The 18,013-nt window shown below is 38.2% G+C and overlaps 2 protein-coding genes across 5 annotated transcripts in view; both read left to right on the top strand.

Moving 5' to 3' along the window:
• Window positions 1-7,339, top strand: part of LOC111870703 (pre-mRNA-splicing factor RBM22) — a 26,095-nt gene extending 18,756 nt beyond the window's left edge. For all 3 annotated transcript variants that reach the window (XM_023863177.1, XM_023863178.1, XM_023863179.2), the window contains exons 4-6: window positions 808-1,037; window positions 5,722-5,865; window positions 6,431-7,339. In XM_023863177.1, the coding sequence (XP_023718945.1) occupies window positions 808-1,037; window positions 5,722-5,865; window positions 6,431-7,148 (1,092 nt within the window). In that variant the 3' untranslated portion in view covers window positions 7,149-7,339. The remainder of the gene's footprint in view (window positions 1-807; window positions 1,038-5,721; window positions 5,866-6,430) is intronic.
• Window positions 7,340-14,267: 6,928 nt separating this feature from the next.
• LOC111870705 (cytosolic carboxypeptidase-like protein 5) overlaps window positions 14,268-18,013 on the top strand; it is an 80,534-nt gene continuing 76,788 nt past the window's right edge. The window contains exons 1-2 of one of the 2 annotated variants that reach the window (XM_033753968.1): window positions 14,268-14,574; window positions 14,788-14,938. In XM_033753968.1, the coding sequence (XP_033609859.1) occupies window positions 14,476-14,574; window positions 14,788-14,938 (250 nt within the window). In that variant the 5' untranslated portion in view covers window positions 14,268-14,475. The remainder of the gene's footprint in view (window positions 14,575-14,787; window positions 14,939-18,013) is intronic. The other variant, XM_023863184.2, reaches the window with a different exon arrangement.

Genomic DNA, 18,013 nt, shown 5'->3' with positions numbered 1-18,013 from the left:
CGACCCCATATGGGTACTTTAGTCGTTTAAAGGTTAATTATGTTTTCATGTACCAGACAGTTTTCACCTCAGGACTCTTTAGTGTTGTCCAGTTGTTCAGACTGCACTGTTTGTATAACAACTGGACGACATTAAAGGGTCCTATTCATCAAGCAATGGAACCATGACATGGTAGGCACTCATCTTCCTTTAAAGAGAAGCATTATAAAGGACTTGAACCAAATTTGGTTCTAGATTTTAACAAAGTTTTTAAACCACACTTGTAAATAAACTAATTATAATAAATTATAAATATTTTAATAAGTTCAGGCACATCACTGTAATTTTTAAAGACTAAGATTTTATATTCATGGCCTTGTTACAGTATTGTATGTATGTATTGATAATGACCAATCACATGTTTCCACATGTATTTATATAAGTCCTTCTAAAGATGGTTGCTCTGACCAAAACATGTCAAGGATGAAAGATTAAAAAGGAAAGAAAACATTTATCCATCACACTGGATGGAGTTGATAATCTTATACTAGTCTTTAAGTTTGTTTAATGACAGAAGGGAGACATTTTGAGCATCTGCTGTGGCCTGAAATTCTTCTAAAAATTGATTTTCTTTAAGAAATATCTATTTGTAATATGCAGCATTTCAGCCACCAATCTACACTTTGTTTTCTGGGATTTGACAGCTATGGTTCCATCTCACAAGCCGATGGTGAAAGAGTAAGGTGAATTAGTTTTCAACACACTAATGTGATAGCCTTTACTTTTCAATAAATATAATTAATTTTCATCACTGTTATTGTTTGCTAGCTTGGCAAGATTGATGCCACAACACCAGCAGGTGCGGTTGGCAAGTCACAAGCTGCCAGTGACCTGTTAATGAAGCTGGCCAGGACAAGTCCTTACTACAAGAGGAACAGACCACACATTTGCTCTTTCTGGGTGAAAGGAGAATGTAAGCGAGGGGAAGAGTGTCCATACCGTCACGAGAAACCGACAGACCCTGATGATCCTCTAGCTGATCAGAATATCAAAGACAGGTAAATGCTTTCTAATGCCTTATAGTAATAATGTTATCTGTATATTTTTTCCTTGGTACTACAGCCCCAGTGGGCCTGGGCCTACCTCCATGAACTTCTCCGTTCACTTCGGTTTTTCTAGATCTTAGACATACGGTAGGAATCCTTGGGCGTGTGATCAGCTTGTCGCAAGGCCTCTACCTGTACACAAACACAGAAAAACGCACACAAACATCCATTCCCTGAGTGGGATTCGAACTCACGATCCCGGCTTCTGAGCGAGCGAAGACAGTGCACGCCTTAGACCGCTCGGCTACCGTGACCGGCAATTTTATCTGTATACTATTTTACATACCTGCAAACTTAATCGAAATATATGAACACCTAAGGGAGAGGTCATGTCTGTTAATATGTGTATTTTATTACCTAAACCATGTAATGAATATTAATGAAATTTCACTCTGGCTCATGTCACTCCATTATAACCTACTTTACATGAACAAATCAAACTTACAGCATTTTTTAAGAATATCTGATTAAAAGACTGCAAGAAAAAAATAATTGTGTCCCTTTGCAGATTAGGTGCTGAGTGAAACTCATATCTGAATCATCAGCTATCCTTGATGGAGATTTTCATAGTGTCCCTGGTCATTCCAGGTGAATGCTGATATGATACTTTGATATGGGCCACAGTCCTCTCATTCTAAATCCTTAGTTGTTCACCATTCATGACCATGTTCTTGTCTCTTCATTGTTTTATAACTCCTGCAGTTGAACAAAAGTTATTAAATAACTTCATCTTCTCTTTCCCTCCCCCTTTCCCCCCCTCTCTCCTGGTGGTGTACTTTATCATCATAGATCTGTATGTGTGGTACATGAAGACCAAAGAGGGATGCAAAATCACAGATATGTTTGGGAGCTCTGTATACTCATACTTCACTTATGTTTTTTCAGGCCTATTAATTCTGATTGTTTCCTTGAAGGGGTTTTGGGTCAGAATGAAATGTAGTGATTTTCTGTCAGGATTGTAAGCTATGGTGCGCCTGATATAGAGAATGGAGGGGTTGTTCTTATGTCAGCAGCATTGTTGAACAAGTTGTGTCAAGCAACAAATGCTTCTGACTTGTCTTTGGAAGGTGCCTGGTTAAAATCTCTTGACAGGGCATCGACTATTCTGACTGAGGTTTTTCATGGTTTTGCCCAGTCCATATAGGCAAATACCAGGACACCCTTCAATCAGGCCATAACACTTCTTCCCATATCCTTTCCAAGTCATTGTTCAGTAGCATCCAATCAATCAGTCATAGATAGTTTGAGTCATCATTAAATAAACTAGAAATAGAAGTGTTAAATGAGTATTACTTTATAGAATGGGATAATGCAAGCTGTCCAGGGACAAGACAGACCACAAATTAAGTGCATTTTTAGCATACAACCACATTTTGATACTCGCCTAAATAATCTTATCATTAATCTGAGGGTTTAGATTTTATCTAACACAAAGGAATGCAAATGCACGTTCTACTTGTGCAATTTGTTGAAGAGACATTATTCCTTGCTTACAGATTAACATATTGAGATGCATGTAGTTTCAGTAGCTTCACATGCAGTCCTCCTCACATTATTCTCAGGATTTTTGCTTTTGATATAGTTACTTACTTACTTACTTACTTATGGAGCTGAGCCCTTTTTGAGGAGAAGCGAAATTTGCAGCTACTCAAGAATTTCCCAGCATTTTATGGAACCCAAAGGTTCGTTGCCGTGTTCACAAAAGCCCTCTACTGGTCCTTATCCTGAGCCAGACCAATCCAATCCATACCATCCCATCCTATCTCTGCAAGATCCATTTTAATATCATCCACCCACCTATGCCTTAGTTTTCCCAGTGGTCTCCTTCCTTCCAGCTTTCACACCAATATCCTATATGCATTCCTCCTCTCCCCCCATTCATGCTACATGCCCTGCCGATCTCATCCTCCTTGATCATTCAGTAGTACAAGTTATGACGCTCCTCGTTGTGTAGTTTTCTCCACCTCCTGTCATTTCATCTCTCTTCGGTCCAAATAATCTCCTCAACACCCTGTTCTCAAACACCCTCAGTCTTATATTCCTTATAGTCAGAGACCAGGTTTCACCCCCATACAGAACCACAGGCAAAATTATAGTTTTGTATATTCTAATTTTTATGTTTTTGGACAACAGACGAGAAGACAAAAGGTTCTGGACTGAATTGTAGCAAGCGTTACCTGAGTTCAATTGCCTCTTAATTTCCTCCTAAGTCAGGTTTTGATCTGTTATCATTGTCCCCAAATATCTGAACTGTGCCACATTTTCAAAACATCTGTTTCCTGTCTTTATGTCATGATTTTGCCCTACATTTTGGTGATGAGACAGTAACATATACTTAGTTTTCTCTGTGTTTATTTCTAGACCAACCTCTTTACTTGCGTCAATTAAAGTTTGTGTGTTTTTCTTTATGGTATCTACATTATCACCCAGTAGATTCACATGATCGGTGTAGACCAACAGCTGATGTGTCCCATTTAGTTTCAGTCCCCCCTGGTTTCCCTGGACCTTCCTAATTGCATATTCTAAGGCAAAGTTGAACAGGAGTGGCGATAAAGCATCTCCTTGTTTTAGACCATTCTGGATAGGAAATTTATCAGACAAATGTTTACCTACACGGACTTTACTATATGTTTCGTTTAAACACATTTTAATCAACCTAACTAGTTTCATGGGTATCCCAAACTCTATCAGAATATTGTACAATACTTCCCTCCTAACTGAATCTTTGGCTTTCTTGAAGTCTATGAATAGCTGATGCACTGTCTCATCGTACTCCTATTTTTTCTTCAATATCTGACAAATGCAAAAGATCTGATCTGTAGTTGATCTGTTGCATCGAAACCCACACTGATGATCCCCAATAATTTCATCTATATCTGGAATTAACCTTGAGAGAAGAATATTGGATTAAGTTTTGTATGAAGTTGACAACAGTGATATCCCCTGATAATTACTACAGTCAGTTTCATCACCCTTCTTGTGAACTGGTACAATAATAGACTCCTTCCACTGCTCAGGCAATTTTTCCTTATGTTACGTAGTAATAATTAGCTTATGGACTTGTGAACTGGATATTTGCCTCCTGCTTGAATAAATTCTGCTGGAATTTGATCACTACCTGGCAATTTATGTATAGTTATGCACATTAAATCAAGAAGTTCTGGAAAAAAATAGTTGCCTACTCTCCTTTGATACAACACGGACTGCATAAAAAACAACACTTCAATAATTCTTTGTTGCTGCAGGGACATCTTTACTGAAGCATTGTCTAGCATTGAAAGGAGGGATACAATTTAGCGAGCATTTGCCTAGCAATGATGAGAGGGATACATGTACAGATATAACGACTGCTGGGAGAGATTTATGAGTATGCTGTTGAGATGGGCTTGGGTGCCATGATATACAAATCAGATTTCATAAAGATTGATTCAGGCATTCAGAAGTTAATGGGGAGGGATTTACAGTTACACACAGCATGGAAATCTCATGAGCCTACTTCAGGAAAGTAAGCTAAAAATTGTCATTCTTTCCCTCATGAATGATTGTCCCCATATACACATTAAAAAATCAGCATTATCTGTTCTTCAGTAACACACAATTTTTATCATCATAGTAACAAAACAAAAAACTAAAAAATGTTTACTACCTTTTGTAACATACTGGTAACATACTGTAACATACAATAATGTCAACTTTGGGAGAAATTTAGCAAGCAAAGCAATGCTTTGTGAGGAGGTAACATATCATTATTATCATAAAGGAAAATATAAATCTTCTTTTCCCTATACGTGAACCGTTATTCACTTTCACTGACAAGACTCATAATACATTTTGTGATCTTGTGTATTATGGCACTTGTTGTCTGGTAGGTAGGTACCAACAATTTATAGGACCCCGCTGCCCAAGTTTTGATAGTACCATACTGTAGTATGAATCTTCACCAGTGTGAAACCCACAAACCTTAACAGAATTGTAATTGCTTTGTAATAACAGTATAATAAACTTACTGTGAAGGTGATACAAGTAGAAGTTCATAAATTACAGCATACACTATTTTTAATGCTGGATGCACCATAGAACATGCATATTGAAAGTGTAATTTGAAATATTGAAGCTGGTGCAGTTGTTTTATCTTACAGATTATTTTTAAATTTTAGAGTATAGGAATACTTTAAAATGTTTTATTTCTTTCAACAAAACCAGTGTTATAGATGTATTAGCCTGAAGTGGTTGGGGTATAGCTATTTTGACTGCAGTTTTTAATTTTAATTTCAGTCCATACAGATGAATTTGGAGTCTTCTCCCCACTAGGCCGTTTATCCACCATACATAATAATCCTGACATTTCAGTCCGTGAAACATAATATGTGTGGTTGATATAGAGTTATTAAATAGTCCATAAACAAAAAATATAAGCCAAAGTAGCATTTGAAATAGCGATAGAATGCAAGTTTATGATTAAAATAATATTTTTAAATAAGAATGTGAATGTTTTGTTTCATCCTAAAGCACTACTTTAGAAATTGTTTTTTTTAACATTTTTATTTGAATTACTGACATTGATACAGTTGTTTTGTAATTATGATTTTCTTCCAAAGTGGGAATTGAGACAGAAAAATATGTGGTTTTTCTCTAGGTACTATGGGATCAATGATCCAGTAGCTGAGAAACTTATGCGTCGAGCCTCTGCAATGCCAAAGCTTGAACCACCAGAAGACAAGACTATAACTACACTTTATGTTGGGAACCTTGGTGATAAACTGACTGAGAAAGAACTCAGGTGAGGCATATTGTGTTTCTTATGAGTAGCCTTGTGTTCTTTCTTTATTATGACTAGAATTTTTCTACCATAAGAAGATGTATTCCAGTGAAAAAGTAAATTGAATTAATGGATATTTGTTTAGCATGAACCGTTGGAGTTTGCATTTACAAATGAGTTCATACTAGCATTAGCATATTAATATTTTCACAGCACTTCTTGCCTCAACAGCTAAAGAAATTGTTGACACTTAAATCAGAGGCTAAGGTAAGATGAAGTTGGAGTTACCCCTGTGCCTAAGTGCATGAGGGCATAATGGTGAAACGTCATTACTAATGGGAATGAATGGTCATCTTCATCTTGTGCTCATTTTATGTGTGCAGGAGGGACACCTGGTAACATTAGGTGGTCCTCAGTTTCGTTCAAAGATTCTTATTATAGCCAAACCCTTAACATCTAAATAGTAGCCACAGTAGCCATCCACTTCTCTTACTAAGCTCTTCACCTGTTGGATACTTTCACTGTACACAGCAGTTGATTGGATACCTTCAAGTGTAATACAATTGTACTTATGTTGTGTTTGCAGGGATCATTTTTATCAGTATGGTGAGATCAGATCAATCACATTAGTTGCTCGACAGCAGTGTGCATTCATCCAGTTCACATTACGATCAGCATCAGAGCAAGCAGCTGAACGTACATTCAATAAATTAATCCTTGGTGGACGACGATTGACAATCAAGTGGGGTCGTTCTCAAGCTCGACAAGGCTCATCAGCTGCTCGTGGGGATGGCATTGATCCAATGGTGGAAGAACTGGAACCAGTGCCAGGTCTTCCTGGGACCTTGCCTCTGCCTCCATCTGAATTACAGAACAACTTTTTCAACCTAGCAGAAACAGATGATAGCTCTGCCCCAGCCGTACAGACTAACATTCCACCTCCCACAATGCCACCACCAATACCTCCTACGATGTTGATTCCACCACCCATGCCGCGCCCTCCACCTGGCATTCGTCCACCAGGTCCACCCCCTTTCTTTTTCCCTCCTCACGTGCGTCCACCTATGAGACCACCAGGAATTAGACCACCCCCTTTTAATATATCTCAGCCTCCATTATTCCCCCCTGGAACTGCTCCAGCTATTCCTCAGCTTCCTCCCAATCCAGCACCGCTAGTACCACCAGGAACTCTTCCAACTCCATCACTCAAGCAAGGTGCCATTCACTATCCTTCACAGGATCCATCGAGATTGGGAGCTGCTCAAGCAATAGCAAAAAATAAAGCTTGGGCAGGTGAAGATTAGGAGAAGTTTTCATAATTGGAAACTGTAAATGTTTCAGAGGAAGTGTTTACCTTCAGTGGTGGTGTTAGGATAGCAAATACCTGTTCTTCACGAGATGTTATTTCTTTGTGCCTATGCGTAACCTGTGTGTGAAATTGTTTTTTCATGAGATATAAATACTCTACAATAAAGGCAAAGTAGCACATTTGAAATTGATTGTTTGTGAGATATAAATACTCTACAATAAAGACAAAGTAGCACATTTAAAACAAAGATGTTCATGCTAAAATTCACAAATACATATGATTAGAACAAGCATTAAAAAGTTCCTTTTATATAGTGTGTTTTAGGGTTTTGAAGAATTGGAACTTAGAGGTTTTAGTATCACTTGTACTGCTAGTAATTAAGGAGCTGGGATAGCATAGTTGGTATTGCGACTGGCTATGGGCTGGATGACTGAGGGGTTGGAGTTTGAGGCCTGGTAGGGTCAAGAATTTTCTCCATGTTGTCCAGACCAGCTCTGAGGTCTACCCAACCTCCTCTCTAATGGTTACTGGGGGCTTTATCTCCAGGGGTAAAGTGGCTTGGGCATGAAGCTGACCACTCACCTCCAACTAGTGCTGAGGTCAAGAAATGTGGACCTGTACATCACACTCCCTCATATACCTTCATGACATAGTGCTTAATTAGTTAGGCAGAGGGACAACTTTACCCCCCCCCCCCGGCACTACAGCCCCAGTGGGCCTAGGCCTGCCTCCATGAACTTCTCTGTTCACTTTGGTTTTCTAAATCTTACACATTCAGTAGGACTCGTTGGGCCGGTGATCAGCTCGCCGCAAGGCCTCTTCCTGTACACAAACACAGAAAAACGCACACACACAAACTAAACATCCATGCCCTGAGTGGGATTCGAACCCACAATCCCGGTTTCCAAGCAAGCGAAGACAGTACATGCAACTTTACCTTTACTGCTAGTAATTATGTTTACAACACGTCAGATTGCAATGATTGCAGATATTGTCCTCACACATAATGTTTTGTTACAGCATCCATGTTATGTTTATTTATCAAAAACATATTGCCATTGGTAAAGCTGCATATTCCACCAGACAAAGCTCAAGACACTAATTTGATTTACTGTGTTGGTCTTACCTTACAAGTTTGTAAGTGTCCCTTGTTGGTATTGTCAGAGGTGGAGTTAAAATGTTTGAAGGTGGGACCTTCTTCAGCGATGTACTATGAAACTGTGTTTCTTAATTTGGAGACAGCTATCCAGACTATTTTTTTTTTTTGGTAATTCTCTTTAGTTCCTCTGAGCAGATGCTGAGATAAATGCCTTTAAATAGGCTACAACTACTATTTTCCCCATCCTTCCCCTTACATTTATAATCATCATTTAATTTTATGATAACCCATATATTAAAAAAAGGCATTGTTAACCCTTTTGCGCGGTCATTTAAATTCCGCTGCCGTCTCTCCGGCGGTAATATATTCAGCCGGCCATTTAAATTTTGCTCGAAAATGATTTATTCATCATTATTCTTAAATTATATGAGATAGGAACATGAAACTTTGACTAAAATGATCTTAAAAGGTGGTTTTATAACCTTGCCTTATGAGCGCCCGGTATCTCGGCAATGGAAGCAGTTGGTTTAGAATTTGAGCAGTGTAAGGAAGGCTTTGAAGCATTCTTCTAACCCAACGCTGCCCCACATTCACCACACCAGTATTGTGTATCTTTTCTTTGGCTCTTTTTTTTAACCACACATCTTCTGTGCGCCCTTGCCTTCTTCCCCGTGAGGGGTATAAGTTCAAGGAATTGTCTTTCCGTGAGCGTTTAGCTAGTCAGGTCAGCTGCAGTAAATTCAACATTACGAGTTATAACAAGGGGTTGTTGCTATGCCTTTGATATTCCATCCATTTTGGCAGCAGTAGATGTCGTAGGGGTGACCACAGAATTCATGAAGTTATTCTAAGAACTGGCTGGTATGTAGTGCACGAAAGCAGAGCTTAGCTGGCTCAAAAAAAATATTTATGGTCATCACTCGAAACGACCACCAAGGTCAGTACGATAAAATGGCGTCAACTGGAGCGATAATACATGAAGGAATGAGTTCTTTCCCCCCCCCCACACACACACACACACCAGTATCGTCATAGGGGGTGACCATAGTGTTCTGCCTAAATTCGTGACGTTTTTCTAAGAACTGGGTGCTATGTACTGTGCGAAATCAATCGATCTTGCAAGAATAAATTTTTGGACATCCCTCTTCTAAGAATTCCAATTGAGTGTGTTAGTGTGGCCAGCTCAGGGCAATATGATATTATAAACACAGCACATATCACGTCTCTGCTGTTTATAACTTCATAGGAAAGAAAACACGCCATTCATAACAGTTTGAACGAGGAAACCTCTCGCAAGAGCAACAGGAACTTTGCTGCAAGACAGGCATATGTAACGATGACTTAGCGCAGATAAAGTCGTGTCTCATTATATATAGTCCTTGTGACAACAGGCCAGCAAAAAATCTAACAATCTACAGCAAAACCATCAATTATTATGGGCGTTATAACATAGGTGTGCAGCTGGACGAAACATAGACGTCGAACCCCCCCAGACGATTTAAATACCTGACGAAACATACACGTCAAACCACGCTGAACGGTTAAATGTGCAAAGAAATATTCACTGGGGTGAAGAAATGACAGAGGACAAAGAAATTTACAATGTGTCGCTTAAAAGTATGCTAAAAGAGTAAAACATTTGCAGCTCTGTCATGGAATTAAGTCATTCTAGAAATAACGCAATGTAGTAAACCATGCCTGAAAATATACAAGAGGCCAACTGACAGTGGAAAATCCATACTATACTGGTAAGTACACTGGAACTTCAAATCTTTATTCTTACAGTTTTCTTATAATTGCAGCCTAAATGGTGGTTCTTAAGCATTTGTGTCTTTGAATCTCACGGCAGAACGTAAGTTGTCACAGGTATAATGTGATGTACAAAGACAAGATTTGTGTATGTATAGATGGTAAGAAATTTATCATCACTAGACACTGACTCCATGAAATATAATCATTCTTGAGAAGCTTATAGTTGCTAAACTATTTGAGAAATTTCTTGCCTGTTATGGAATCTGAAGGTTTAATGATGTTTTCACCAGAGCCTGCCACTATTCCCTTAGTGATCGGTCCTGGTAAATCAAAATTTCAACAAACATCTTCCAATGGAAATAATATACTTAAAAAAAAAGAGCATTCTTGTCACCCTGGAGCACAGTGGTTTTGGAGGATATGAAAATTTGAATGTATCAGTTTGGTGAAAATTGTGAAAGACCTTCATAATATCAAATTTGGACTATACTGAGCTCAGATTATAGCAGAAAAAGTTGAGTTAAATTCACCGATACCCCTTCCTGGCAAAGAAGGTCACTTCTGAATTTGGGATATCCCCATGCATAGTGAGAAATGGAAGTGTTTCATAGAAAACCTGTCACATTCTTCCTAAAATTGATAAGAAAGGTTGGCCTTTGATGCTATCATAAAAATAGTTGGACATATATTAAGTTCAGAAATGGTATATTCTAATGACATTTACTCATTCTGTTGTTCATTTCTTCAAATGTGCAAAATCAGAATAACCTGCAGCAAAGACAACATGCAATACCACCTAAAAAATATGAACTGAAAAGTTCTAAGATCAAAGGTAGATCACCTCTTTAATCTGAATATCTAAAATATAGATGTTCCAATTTAACCATATCAGTCACAATACATTATCATATTCATTATGTTATGGTATATTGTAAGAAGATGCAATGAAGGATCCAGACAAAGACATTTATAAAAACTAATCAATTATAAATCATATACACACAGCTGCAGATGAAACTTAAAATGGTAAATTTCCTCATGACATTTGTGTGGTAATGGCAAAATATCAGCAACTTATTCAGTAACTTCAAGTACTATGTTAGCATCCATTTAAGTTATATTTGTAGTCAAGTCAGTGGCAGTAGGAGGATTACCAGAGTTACTTCAGTATTCAAGGGCCAAACTGCTACACAAAGGAGATAAAAATATTGCATGTCCAACTACAGACCAATTTCATTACCAACAGCATTCTCTAAAATATTTTACAAAGATCTGTACAAGAGAATAAGTGATCAGTAGGGCCTGGATTTTTTTAAAATGCATATGCAAATGCATATTTTGAGGGTTTTTGGTTGTTATTGCATATTCTAAACATAAGAGCATATTCTGCATATATGTTTGAAATTAAAGATAATTTCAAATATTCTCTAACAAAATCGGTTTTGCCTGTGTTTTGGACATCCCTTGCCAGTTGCTATTCTCAACTCTGATTAATGGCACTTTTACCACTTACAATTCAAGCAGGTAGCTTGGCTATTTCAAAAGGGAGGGGGTGGGATTTTCCTGCATTCCATTGACCACTGCAGCAGACAGTAGCATCAGAGGGTTGGTGTTGAGAGGTCTCTTCAGTTAATGTGTTACTCTTTTCTTTAATAGTCTGCATCAGAAAAGTGTTCGTGTACTGAAAATGCCTAAAGAAAAGTGCAGCAGTAGATATTTAAAAAATCAGTGGGTGTCTTGTAATAGTGACTATTCAACAGACGGTGTTGTCGTGTACTGTCAAGTTTGCGCAAAGGAAGTAAAAAGTGAAAAGAATTTCAACTTGAACAACACTCAGGAACAACTGCACGTATTGTGGAAAAGAAGGAGAAGAGCAGCACACCAAAACTACTTCTTACACAGGTCAAACGCAAGTCCTCTGTTAATACATTTTCAGATGATCTTTGTAAGGCTTTAGTATGCAGCAACATTCCATGGAATAAATTGAGCAATCCAGTTCTGCCATCATTTGTAGAGAAATATTGTGTACTTCAAAAAATACCACATAAATCAACTCTTAGAAAAAATATCTGCCTCTGCTGTATGAATTTACCGTGGGATCAATCCTTCTGACATCTGAGGGAACTGTGTCTGGATATCGGTGCATGAGACAACCGATTTATGTGGTGATACACAGCAAATTTCGTAGTTGGTAAGCTACATCCAGATGAACCCGGCAAACCTCATCTTGCTTGCAAAGTACTAGAGAACACCAACCATAGCACAAGAGCAAGTTTTTTAAACGATTCTCTGTGACTACTATGGCCATCTGAAATTGAGAATAATTGATGTAAGGTGCTTGTATTACTCACACATGGAGCTTCCTATATGTTGAAAGCAGCAAAGGCCTTTTTTTTTTTGTTAGTGGGGTGGGAATAAGTCCCTTGTACTGCGGTCACTTCTGGCCTATTGTACCAGCCCCAGATGATAGGTGAGGGTGATTGTGGAGCAATTGGTGGAATGAAGATTGGCAGGGGAAACCAAAGTACTCGGAGAAAACCTGCCCCAGTGCCACTTTGTCCACCACAAATCCCACTTGACCAGACCCGGGATCAAACCCTGGCTGCCGCTGTGGGAAGCCAGCGACTAACCGCTTGAGCTATGGCGCGGCCCCTAGCAAAGGCCTTACAAGTATTTTATCCAAAACTTATACACGTAACCTGTTTAGCGCACAGGTTACACTGTATCGCAGAAAAATATGCACACAGTTTCCAGCTGTTAATGATTTAATTGCAAGTGGAAAAAAAAAAACTTTCTGAAAGCACCAGCTCGTGTCCAGTTCTACAAAGATTGCCTACCTCAGGCTCCTCTGCCACCTGAACCTGTCCTAACTAGGCGGGGGACATGGTTATCTGCAGTTTCATTTTATCAGGAGAATTTCAATCAAGTAAAAGAAGTGGTTGCAAAACTTTAAGATGAGTATGCATGTGTCCGTGAAGCAAAATTGGTGTTCGGATGTGATACTGTTTCTCAAGATGTGAATTTTATCCATGCACATTTTTCTACAGTTTCAAAAGCCATTGAGAGCTAGAATCTTGTGGTGAACTCGTTCAGAAAGCAACTTGTTCACTGAATTCCACTCCAGGCGAAATTGGAGAGAAAATTAAATGCAAGTTAGAAATGGTGTTGAATTCGAACCCAGGACTCAAAAAGATTCAGTTAGTTAGTCAGTACTTGAGTGGAATTAGGTTATCTTTGCCAGTAGAATGTTCCAAACCTTAGGTTCCAGTGTATACATACTGTCCAATCATGTCAATTGTTGTAGAAAAATCATTCTTGGCCTATAAACTCATTTTGATGGACAATAGACATAGTTTGTCTCCAGAAAACATTGAAAGACTTCTAGTGGCCTATTGTGATGCTACTTTCTGCAGTGAATGATACATGTAAATAGGTGAGCGAATAAAGTGACCTGTTTGTTAAATGCATATTGTTTTATCCTGCTTTTAAGCGCATATTTTAAGTGTTTTTGGCGCATAAAGATCCTGGCCCTAGTGATTAGTGTGCTTCGCTAGGGTGCGTCTCTGTGTCAGGGATAGAAAATACCACCAATGATGGTAGGGTGGTGCGAATTTATTGAATAAAGGTCCACAAACCAAAACCTGGAGGAAAATTCTTTGCGATTTAAAGAACTGGGTTACTCAGTACCCAGGCTGCGCCATAGCTCAAGTGGTTAGTCGCTGGCTTCCCAGCGCGGCGGCTCGGGTTGGATCCCGGGTCTGGTCAAGTGGGATTTGTGGTGGACAAAGTGGTGCTGGGGCAGGTTTTCTCAGAGTACTTCGGTTTCCCCTGCCAATCTTTATTCCACCAATTGCTCCACAATCACCCTCCTATCATCTGGGGCTGGTACGATAGGCCAGAAGTGGCCGCACTACAAGGTACTTATTCCCACCCCATTAGCAATAAAAAAAAATATAAAAATACTCAGTACCCATACAGGAATTATAAACACGGAGCCAGAGGCTTCTTCTGGAGCGTTATAACCTATTTAAAATGTTATGTGCATCATGGATTTAATTAGACGAGACACTTAAAAATGGCACTAACAGTTACTGAAATTGGCAGGCAGGGTCATAAAGGTCATAAACTTGAAAAATCTGGGCACTGTGTAATAATGAAATATCGACAGTGAAGTGGTATCGACCCATCGTGTATGCGCCTACCTTCGTGCTTCGACGATGGCTGTCCTACGCGTTGTACGGGTCGGTACGGGTCGTACGGTCGTACGTCGGTATGAGGTATGAGCGGTATGAGGCATGCCTCGAAGTTTTGCGCTGAAAGCCATCTGTTGAGTAATTATTGACCTACACTTAAAAACAACAATCATCTCCCATCATCACCATAACATGGCGTTTTAATTTGATAGTGATGTGACTGTTGAAGTTTAAAGGACGGAGAATTGTTTTATGTATATTTCGAAGGTTTTAGCTTCATGTGCCCCAAAACAACTTTGATACAGACTAGTTGGCATGCTCGTCATCTGTATATTCCGTGTAGGCTAAGGTTTTTATCATATGGTTTAGTTAAATGTGTGAGTTGAAAACAAATGGATCTAGGTATAAATATATCCACATTCTTCAGAAATCGTTAATGAGTTACGTTTTTGATACAGACGTCGTTACTTCAGAACATGTTTATATGTGTTGATTCTGCGTTAAAGTTTGTATGTGGTTGGCGTTATAACCTACTTACTAGAACCAAACTGAGTGCCCCTTTTCTCTTAATTTCACTCATTTTCTTTCAGGGTGAGGAGGTAATATATGTATATATCCACAATGATACATCCTCTAACCTAATGAATGCAATGGATATTGAGTGTGGAGGTTTTACGTTCATTTCCAATTTTGATTCAGGCAATTTGGCCCGTGTTGAATTGGTTTCTAAGAAGCAGAATGGTAAGATGTTTTACTTAAAATAGTTTATATGCAGTACAAGATCATGCACCACAGTGGGTTCTGACCTCTCAATTCTCTTTTCTGATAAGGCGTGGCTTAGGATGTGTTCGTTTAGTTTTGCTAGGTTAGGTTAGATAAAGTGGACACCTAGTATATTCTGAAATATTACCTTTTATATTTTTTTCACCACTACTTCTGTGTACTTTGTAATTATGTACTTAATAATTTGGGGGCCCAGTAATATAAATTGCTAAATTTGAAGTTTGTGTCCAAGAAACTCTACCAAGGAACCTTCGTATTAATAGATTAAATTAATGGTGACAGTATGTTTCGTGGGCAATAAAAGTGTCCAGATTCTTTGATATCTGTTACACAGACAATTTATGTTTCATTTTGAAAGAAAAGTCCATCATTCTATTACACACTTTTTCCTTGCACTCCAGTAATCCCTCACAAGAACAGAGGATGTTTTCCAGTGAAACATAGATTGGCAAATGTAATGTATAAATGCAAAATTCAGTTTGGTACTTATGCACTTTATTTGCTTAATACTTCCATCTGTATACAGATCTTTGTAGAAACAGTAAAATAATTATACAAACAACTGATGCATTTCTGTGCATAATTTATGCTAGTATAGAATCCAACATGTTTTCAGCATAACCTCTGGACATTTTCACTATAGCTATGTTTGCAAATTTAGATGTATAAAATAATGTTTCATATAACCTCTAATCAAATCTCTAACCTGTATCCACAAAAGTTCACATAACCAGCTTTAATTCTGTAATAGATGTTATGAAATGAAAAGCCAAATACAAGTGTTATGTGAAGCCCATTTTGTTATTTTTACCACTGTAGCAATTTTGGGGTTTAACTAACAAGGGAATGGTCTGCTGCTAATACACAATGCAAGTATTTTTTAAAAAATGCTGAACATGGCCAATATTGTAGTGCATATTAGCAGCTGACAGTGGATTTTGTTATGTATACTCTTGCAGTGAAATCAGGGTAGATTTCGACATGTCAGATCAGACCATTCCCTTGTAAGAAGCACTATTGTCACTCCATCTACTACAGTTAATGCAGCTGCTGTAACTGGTAAGGAATTATAGAACTGAAAGTTGGGGAAGCCTTCAGTGTCACATCTGGTTTCATGAAAATCCATCTATCAATTCAGATATTAGTAGAAGGGGAAAACACACACAGGCATGACACACTAAGCCTAGATTTAGGGGTTTTATGCTGTCACACAACATGTTTATTCTTCTATATATAGTATGTGATTGAATTGAATTGAATATGCCAATAGATCAGTCAGTCTGTTATATTAAATACTACGTGTTTTGGTCATAATTGACCATCCTCAGGTGTGTACATGTATAATCATAAATATATTGTGCTGTATTGCTGAGTATGTATTCAAAATGGATCCATTTTGGTCATACAGATAAAAGCTAAACATTTTTTCGAAGGATGACTGGTCTATTGATGTATTCAATTCAGATCACTTGTTTGTTATATATAACAGAATCTTGTTGTGTGTTGGTATACAAGCCCTGAATCTGTATATACAACAGGACGCAAAACGTGAAAATGAAGCATAAGCCTACTTTTGTTTGTATATGATGCAAAAACTAATTACTTATGCTTATTTTATTTATGAAATGTTTTAATGTAGTTTGACTGGTTGCCAGTAGATACTAGAAAAATGAATGTTTGATGACAGATTAAGTTAGTTTAGTTTAGTGAGACTTAATCATTGTTATGTTTATTTTCTGGATGGTAATCATAAATAAAATATGAATTCTTGTAAGGAGCATGGTACCGGATAGCGTTATGTGTACCTTGAGTGATGATCCCCAAGTACGCAATCACCATACTGTAAATATGTTACCCTACCTTTCCTTATAAATGAAGGAAAGTAAGCCTGAAGTTCGTTGAAGGAATTGTATCCCTTAGTATTGCCAACAAAAAATAAAATTGTCGGTATTTAGAATTAGGTATGATTTATTTTTTTTCCCATCATGTATTTTCTCCCTCAGATCTTGGGGTGACAATAATTAGTTCCCCTGAAGAACCTGCATTTCTGTTCTAGTTATTTGTGAAGGCAGTTCTGAATACGAGCAGTTCAAAGGGTTGAAAAACTAATGCAATCATTGTGTTTTACTGTGTTCCAACTCATAGCAGATATTTAAATTTGCTGTGTTTTGGGAATATCAAAGAATTGATATAGTGTTTTATTAAAGGTGTAATAAAATTGTTTTTGTAAGTACATGTCAAAATAATAGAACTCGGTGACAACAACATCCATGCTTTCTCACAGTTCTCAAGAGGCTGCCAGTCACTCAGCTACTCAAGAATTTGCCAACATTCTGTGGGAACCTAAGGTTCAATACCGTTTTCACAAGAGCCCTCCACTGATCCTTCTCCTAAGCCAGATTAATCCAGTTCATGTTACCCCATTCAGTTTCTTAAAACATGTTATCCTCCCACCTACGTCTAGGTCTTCCTAATGGTCTTTCCTTCTACTTTCCAAAAACAAAACCGTTTATGCATCCCTTTTCTTCTGGTGCAAACTACATGCCATGATCATCCCATTCTCCTTAACTTGATCATTCTAATTTATACCTGGCGAAGAGTACAAGTTACTAAGCTCCCCATTACTTTTTTTTTTTCAATCCTCCTATTATTTAATCTTACTTTGGTCCAGACATTCTTCTCAGCACCTTGTTCTCATGTACCTATAAGGACTTTAATACAAGGTGTGGCAATAAAGAACCCGGATTACTTTTATGACTCATTTTCGGCCACGTCATTGACGAAGAGGAGGGTAGGGCATTGACCCTTGGACTTCCCTCTACCGTCACACAAAGTTTCATTCACGTGCATCGGTTAGTCTGGCCGCGACCATTGTTAGAAGCGGATCGTGTTTCTGAGCTCCGTCGGAATAATGCTGAGTGCTAATGCAGAACAACGTGCTAACATCAAATTCCTCACAAAACTTGGAAAATCTGCCACTGAAACTTACAATTTGTTGACAGAAGTATATGGTGATCAGTGTCTATCTCGCAC

Source organism: Cryptotermes secundus, unplaced genomic scaffold (assembly GCF_002891405.2).
Source record: "Cryptotermes secundus unplaced genomic scaffold, Csec_1.0 scaffold59, whole genome shotgun sequence".
NCBI classification, from domain to species: domain Eukaryota; kingdom Metazoa; phylum Arthropoda; class Insecta; order Blattodea; family Kalotermitidae; genus Cryptotermes; species Cryptotermes secundus.
Note: the sequence above shows the minus strand (reverse complement) of the source record. Positions and strands in the feature narration are given on the sequence as shown.